Source organism: Salvelinus namaycush, chromosome 18 (genome assembly GCF_016432855.1).
Source record: "Salvelinus namaycush isolate Seneca chromosome 18, SaNama_1.0, whole genome shotgun sequence".
Taxonomy (NCBI): Eukaryota; Metazoa; Chordata; class Actinopteri; order Salmoniformes; family Salmonidae; genus Salvelinus; species Salvelinus namaycush.
In genome coordinates, this window is record NC_052324.1 from 37,913,808 (window position 1) to 37,921,938 (window position 8,131).

Sequence of the window (8,131 nt, forward strand, 5' to 3'; positions counted from 1 at the left end):
CAGCGTCATTCCTTACAGATGCTAGTTTCTTTTCTTTCTTTTCATTTTCAATGTCAAACAACAATGTAATCTATGTGCTTCTATAGAATTAGAACAATCATTCTATTTTCATGATTCCAACAGTAAAATACTGTCATACTGTCAAAAATTTGAAAAATATTGTGATATGATATGTCCATATCGCTCAGCCCTAATCTCTTTCTTCAAATCAATTGAATCCGACCTCAGTAGATGGAATAATATTCCAGTTGCTTTAACCGGCAGAATATCTATTGTCAAAATGAATATATTGCCACGACTGAATTTCTGTAGTTCAATGCTTCCCATTGCTCCCCCATCTGGCTATTAGGATAAAATTCATAGTGTGGGTTAAAAATCTATATGACAAGGTAAACAATCCCGGATAAAATGAACAAATTTACAAAGAGGGAAAGATGTACTGTAGGGGGACTATCGTCCACCAAACGTTTAATTGTATTTCCAGTCACACTTTTGGATGGTCCTTTACCAATGGTCCTTTACCAATATCATGAACAATAACTATTTGAGAACATTCCAAGATTTGAAAGATACATACACATTACCAGGCAACTTCTTTTTTCTATATTTACAACTTAAGTCAGCTATGCTGTCTCTTTGGAAACCCAACTACCAAACCATCCAAAGATGGGATTTTTTTTTTAAACTATCTGGGCTCCCGAAAGGACTGATCGCTATAATATATAAACAACTTTTGTATTTGCTCATATTCTGAGCTAGCCATTAAAACAATATGGTCCACATATCTAATTGAATCTGAATAACCCTTCAACTGGAACAGAATCTGGAAAAACATGACCTTGGCATCCCGTAATCCAAACCATCAACATATACATTTTAAATTTGCTCACAGGCTGTATTTAACATCAAGGAAATGTTTTATGATGAAATTGGCCCGAACTCCCACTGTTCACTGTCTACCCAAAATCAGGTAGGCACATTCCTTCATATGATGAGATAGTACCCTGCAGTTCAATGCTTCTGGGGCAAAGGCACTGCATTGCAGTGCTTGAGGCGTCACTATAGACCGGGGTTTGATCCCGGTCTGTAGTGAGCAGTTCATGATCCTAGGGTGGCAACAGAATCATTATGTGATTTCAATCTGGTTTTCTCCTTTCTGTTTTGTTTTATACTGTTCAATCCAACTTCAAAAAAAAAAAAAAAGCATTTTCATGAATTTCTGCATTTCATGCACTTTTGTTATCATTTCCACACTGTGCCACACAGCGCTGCATGATATGGGCAAACATATAGGCCTAGGTAATTGTGAACTGTTGGAAATAGAGCGATTATTCTAATTCTAGAGTTTGAATATAGTGGGGAGCACCTTGAATACATTGTTGTTTGACATGACAACGAATGAATAAGCCAGGGAGGAATTCTTGACATGGTATGAACCAAATTGTTGGTCTGTGTTTCCACATGACCCTAATTAGATGTTGCATTACATGTTTTCTTACCTCATGTAGCTAGCTAACATTTTCATGCTTTGCCTATTCCTCTTTGACATAGAAGACACTGTTGTATAAACAAAATGCTTATCTATGCCTACACCAGCGTTGGTACAAGGCTGTATTAGATAGCTGTGTTTGCTCTGACTCTAAGTACATTTAGCAAGCTTGCTAGCCAGCTAATTAGCAGTTAGCATTAGAGGCTAACAATATTTATTTTAGACACAACTTGATAACAAAAGACAAACTAGCAGTAAATAAACACAAATGAATAGTGTAATTATAGAACACATGTCACCAACATTTTGTTGCATCTATCTGGCCATGCAGACTGACTGCACTGCAAGGAGGTGCTTGAACACATGTCACCAACATCTTATTGCATCTATCTGACCATGCAGACTGACTGCACTGCATAGTGAACTGCAAGGAGGTGCTTGGGACTCCATGGTTGAGCAACTGTTCTCTCCTTGAGTGACAGGGGGCGGGGCTTGGTGTGGGAAGTGGCATGCAGCAGGAGAAGTCGGAGAAAGACGACTCAAGTAGCAAACGGAGTAAACTATAAAAACTGATATTACACACGCTGGAGTTGCATATCACATTTAACAGACTAAACATTGAAATAACATTATAGAAGTTAAAGTGAAAACCCAAACCGGTCCGTGCATCCCCAGCCCTACTTATTTACCTTAAATCTATTGTTAGATTTATAAAACATACCACAATTTCAACGGTGTACTCCATGGCTTCCTGTTCCTGTAAGTGTGAAGTCACTTCCTCCATAACCACCTCGTTTTCAACCACGTCACGGTTCACTACAGAGTGCTCCGTAAAAGACAGGTTCTTGGATGAGGCTGAGGGAAGAAATTCCATTGTTTTATTGAGAATTGTCTATGTTTAAGGCATATAATGAGGAGTCAATCTAGCCACCTAAATACAGAAATCAAGACACTTAGGGGACGTGCACATCTTCCATTTTAAATCTGTGATAAACATACTGCTCATGGCCATGGCCTGGATCTTGTTGGCTATGTTGGTCCTCTGGCTGGGTCCTCCAACACTCTCCACTTCCCACAGTAGGTCTCTGTGGGCTGGGTACAGGCTCAGATACTTCCCACACACTGGAGAACAATACAGAGCAGTTGTTAGGAAAGTGGACTTGTACTGTAGGCTGATGGCCGCAAGTTAGGGAAATCTGGGAAGTTTTGAGATCTTTCAACCACCCTTGTATTTCTATGTGTGTACAACTAGTAAAAAAGGTTGATGATTACCTTTGTACATAGCTTTTGAAAGGGGGTATCTCAACCCAAGGTATTCCTCTTTGAAACTGTCAACAAAGTTCTCCAGCATCTGAAGACCCAGACCGTTGCCACGGTGACACTTCCTGACGAATATGGAATCCATGACAGGAATGTGATAACATTGGGTTAAGAAGGAACTGCACAAGCTGCCTATAGGGAAAACAAATGGAGATGAGATGTCAAGATAGCCAGACATACATTATAGACAGCATACATACAGTCAGTGGTGTAGTGTTCTTTTTTTTTAGGTGAGGGGGCCTTTAGTTAAAAATCATTGTCATTTCTCAATCAAAGCTTGTACCGACAGATGTGACCTATTGAATATCATTATATTCCCCCCCCCCCCCTTGGTTTGTGCTGTGGTGGAGATCTTTGTGGGCTATACTCGGCCTTGTCTCAGGATTGTAAGTTGGTGGTTGAAGATATCCCTCTAGTGGTGCGGGGGCTGTGCTTTGGCAAAGTGGGTGGGGTTATATCCTTCCTGTTTGGCCCTGTCCGGGGGTATCTTCGGATGGGGCCACAGTGTCTCCTGACCGCTCCTGTCTCAGCCTCCAGTATTTATGCTGCAGTAGTTTATGTGTCAGGGGGCTAGGGTCAGTTGGTTATACCTGGAGTACTTCTCCTGTCTTATCCAGTGTCCTGTGTGAATTTAAGTATGCTCTCTCTAATTCTCTCGTTCTCTCTTTCTTTCTCTTTCTCTGAGAACCTGAGCCCTAGGACCATACGTCACGGCAAACCGGGCATGATGACTCCTTGCTGTCCCCAGTCCACCTGGCCTTGCTGCTGTTCCAGTTTCAACTGCTCTGCCTGCGGTTATGGAACCCCTACCTGTCCCAGACCTGCTGCTTTCAACTCTTAATGATCGGCTATGAAAAGCCAACTGACTTTTATTCCTGATTATTATTTGACCATGCTTGTCATTTATGAACATTTTGAAAATCTTGGCTCTCTCTAATTCTCTCCTTCTCTCTTTCTTTCTCTCTCTCGGAGGACCTGAGCCCTAGGACCATACGTCAGGACTACCGGGCATGATGACTCCTTGCTGTCCCCAGTCCGCCTGGCCTTGCTGCTATTCCGCCTGCGGTTATGGAACCGCCACCTGTCCCAGACCTGCTGTTTTCAACTCTTAATGATCGGCTATGAAAAGCCAACTGAAAATTATTCATGATTATTATTTGACCATGCTTGTCACTTATGAACATTTTGAACATCTTGGCATAGTTCTGTTATAATCTCCACCCGGCACAGCCAGAAGAGGACTGGCCACCCCTCATAGCCTGGTTCCTCTCTAGGTTTCTTCCTAGGTTTTGGCCTTTCTAGGGAGTTTTTCCTAGCCACCGTGCTTCTACACCCTGCATTGCTTGCTGTTTGGGGTTTTAGGCTGGGTTTCTGTACAGCACTTCGAGATATTAGCTGATGTACGAAGGGCTATATAAAATAAACTTGATTGATTGATTGATTGATTGATTATAGAATAGGTCTATGCACAAAATGCATCCTCCCATTGCAACCTCTTTCTATTCCCACACCGATTGCCAGCAGAAAATGTTATATTTTTAATACCCTCAAAACACCAAGTTAGACATACCTCATTTCAAAATAGGCCGTCATCACTGTCAATTGTGAATGATAATTCTTCACGTTTTACCGGTGAAAATCATTCACTTTTCTTGTAGACCTATTTAGTTCCAATCAAAACACAGGCCACATAGGCCTGCTTAGTGTTGTACGCTATTGAGTTTTGGCCACATGAGAATTACATTTTTTATACTATTCAGCTTCAAATAATACATGTTTTTGGTGTAACATGTTATAGCCTACTATTATTATATGTGGTTCTGTTATGGAAAATAGGCCAACTAATGAATCATTATGTGATCTTGCGAGATATTAATTCAGCTTTGAACTTTACTAAAAGGGGCACCATTGTAAGAAGTGATCACCTTCTATTTGTAATAATAATAAGTGATGAGTAGGACTATTAGACGTAGGCAGCAGATCTTGTTGAGGGTTATTTTAAGCGATTTCAGCGCCCTTTAAATGATGGTGGTTAAAGGGCAGTCCTGTCCCAGAATGCAGTGTGGGTCACATATTGTTCTGGGTTCCACTGCACAAGAGGGGGTCCATGGAGTTTTATGAACGTCAAGGCAGACTCACGGTGAATTTGGATCCTAGATCTCGTGGGTGTGATGATAAGGTTCATGTTTGTCTGCATACGCTATAGAGTGTGGTACGTTTCTGTAAGCTAAGCACTCGGAGAGTAGGGCAAGTGATCTCTAAGACAGACGTTTTAGAAACCTACCTATAGGCTGCTATAGCCTAGATATTTACACTATTTAGTATGCCATCTATCGTTTTGATTGAAATTGAGTGGTAATGAAATATAATTTATTTAGAATTGATCAGAATACATTTTCCAGAAATATTTCTACCAGCTCCATGTATTCTCAAATTGCACAACATCCCTGCATACAGTACATAAATAGAAACATCTATGAGAAGTGAAAATTGGCTATGTGAGTTAAGCATTATCTGTGTTATACAATGCACACATATGATCTTCAGTATCAGAATAATTCATTATTAATGGTCAACCATAGTTTATTTAACAGCACCATAACTAACACTTAAAGCACATAACCTCAGCGCTACCACGCAATATCTCATATGTGATGAGGATTCTAGCCTAAGATGAGTGCCATGCATCACCCAAAAAGGTGCCACTTAGTGGAGGTGGATAATGGTTAGTTACTCACAACAATAAAAGCTGTTTGGTACCTGAAGGTTTGACTGAGTAGAAGCCGACAGCCTGTCCATCTTTCCAAAGGATCTTGGCGTAGTCGTTCTCTCCGTGGCAGAGGAAAGGTAGTTCGCCTGAACTAATCTCCTTGGCTCTGTACACCACACGGTTCAAAACGTACAGAACTACCCGCTCCCCTATGGTCTCCACCTGAAGACAAACACACAGAAAAACACATTCACTGACTCATACTGTCACATTCTCCAATAAGACATAATCAAATAAACCCACAAAATTGTATCTTTGAGCTATCCTGATTGCATCTTATTTTCAAACTATTTAACTTTGTTATAATAGTATAATAACTTTTACAACAATAGTGAAAACTGATGCACGTGCTATTTTGTATATCTCTATAACCGGGTGGTCTAATTCCCACAAGCAGCAGTCATTTTGTTTTCAAAGTAGAGACAACTAATCATACCGCCACAGCTCCATCTTTGGCAGAGTCTGCTGTTTTTAAGATATTCTCCAGTGACCACCATTGATCCAACAGGTACAGCCCCACCGCTAAGAGAAAACAGACAAAAACAGTAGATAAATACAACATATCAACTATATATAAACTCCTTTTAAACATTTGGGGGCGGTAGGTAGCCTAGTGGTTAGAGCGTTGGGCCAGTAACCGAAAGGTTGCTAGATCAAATCCCTGAGCTGACAAGGTAAAAATCTGTCGTTCTGCCCCTGAACAAGGCAGTTCCTTATATTTCATTACCACTCAATAAGAATTTGTTCAAAACTGACTTGACTAGTTAAATAACAAACTATTATATATATTTTTTTTAACTATTCAATTTGGTAAATACAGTCAGGTCCACAATTATTTGCACCCTCGATAAAGATGTGCAAAAAAGACTGTATAAAATAAATTATAAAAATTCTGAGCTATATTGTATGCAAAAAAAAGCAATTGCTCAGAAAAAGAGATTTGGTTAAACAAGTTCATTGGCACCACTGTTTTCAATACCTTTCAATACCTCACCTTGCAAGGAGCCTTTTTCTAAAAAAATGTTTTATCAGATTGGAGAACACATTGGGAGGGATCTTAGATCATTCCTCCATACAGAATCTTTCCAGATCTTTGATATCCTTCGTCTGCGCTTATAGACTGTCCTCTTCAGTTCAAACCACAGGTTTTCAATGGGGTTCAAGTCCGGACACTGAGATGGCCAAATGTTGATTTTGTGGTCAATGAACCATTTATTTGTGGATTTTGATATGTGTTGTTTGGGGTTATTGTATTGCTGGAAGACCCACTTGCTGCCAAGTTGCCAAGTTACAGCCTCCTGGCAGAGGCAACCAGGTTTTTGACTAAAATGTCCTGGTACTGAGTAAAGTTCATGATGTTGTTGACCTTAATAGAAGGCCCCAGGACCAGTGGAAGCAAAATAGCCCCATAACAGCAAAGATCCAAAACCATATTAAGCAGTGGGGTTCTTTTCAGCCTATGCATCCTTCTTTCAACGTGAAACCCACCACTGGTGTGCATTGCCAAAGAGCTCTATTTTCATGTCATCTGACCATAGCGATGGTTCCGATCCAATTGCCATTGCCGTTTAGCAAACACCCAAGGCGTTTACATTTTGTTGGATGATAGGAAAATATAGCTATTTGGCCACACACACCAGTGGTGGGTTTGACGTTGAACAAAGGATGCGATAAGCATAAAATGTCTCCGTACCTACTGTAAAATATGGTGATGGATCTTTGATGTTATGGGGCTATTTTGCTCAGTATTTTTGCTCCTCCTTATATATCAAGGGTGCCAATAATTTTGGAGCTGGCTATATATATATATATATAATATATAAGTCATGTTGTTCCTGAAGAAACAAAACATAGATTGGGGCATTACACAATTATTTGTTAGGAGAGAAGATTTGAACAAACCATGTTTCAAACTAAACTAGCCCAGTTTAACCATGAGCCGTCTCCATTTTGTCAACACCAGCAACACTTTCCCCATAAAACAGTGTGAGTCACTCAGTCACCTGTAAACTGGTCCTGTTGGGAGAATAGGGCGAGGACTTTCTGTCTCATGTTGTCTCCATATAGAGGAACGAAACCCACATTGGAAAGACCAATGGGCACCTGGGAGAGGACATGAGCACAAGGTCAAAGTTCAAACATTAGCTTATAGTATCAACGTCACAGAATATTTCAATTATATGAATTATATCATATTTGCCAGACCAAAGAGCAACTCCTGTCCCTGAATGTCTGCAGCTGGTTTCCCCTGGTTTCAAGACAACATACCCCAGAGGACATGGTCCCAAGAAACAAAGCGATCTTCTGTTGGATCCGACAATTAACCTTGATGGTTGTACAGTCGTCTCAAATAAAAAACTGTGAAGGACCTCGGCATTACTCTGGACCCTGATCTCTCGTTTGATGAACATATCAAGACTGTTTCAAGGACAGCTTTTTTCCATCTACGTGACATTGCAAAAATCAGAAACCTTCTGTCCAAAAATGATGCAGAAATATTAATCCATGCTTTTGTCACTTCTAGATTAGACTACTGCAATGCTCCACTTTCC

The 8,131-nt window shown here is 40.4% G+C and overlaps 1 protein-coding gene across 1 annotated transcript in view; it reads right to left on the minus strand.

Moving 5' to 3' along the window:
* The window catches only part of fam169aa (family with sequence similarity 169 member Aa), a 9,044-nt gene extending 1,185 nt beyond the window's left edge, over positions 1 to 7,859 (minus strand). The window contains exons 1-7 of the mRNA XM_039012994.1: positions 7,848 to 7,859; positions 7,583 to 7,682; positions 6,016 to 6,101; positions 5,570 to 5,741; positions 2,762 to 2,941; positions 2,489 to 2,611; positions 2,211 to 2,344 (exon numbers count right to left, since the gene is read on the minus strand). Of these exons, the coding sequence (XP_038868922.1) occupies positions 2,211 to 2,344; positions 2,489 to 2,611; positions 2,762 to 2,941; positions 5,570 to 5,741; positions 6,016 to 6,101; positions 7,583 to 7,682; positions 7,848 to 7,859 (807 nt within the window). The remainder of the gene's footprint in view (positions 1 to 2,210; positions 2,345 to 2,488; positions 2,612 to 2,761; positions 2,942 to 5,569; positions 5,742 to 6,015; positions 6,102 to 7,582; positions 7,683 to 7,847) is intronic.
* Between the last annotated feature and the right edge of the window lie 272 nt (positions 7,860 to 8,131).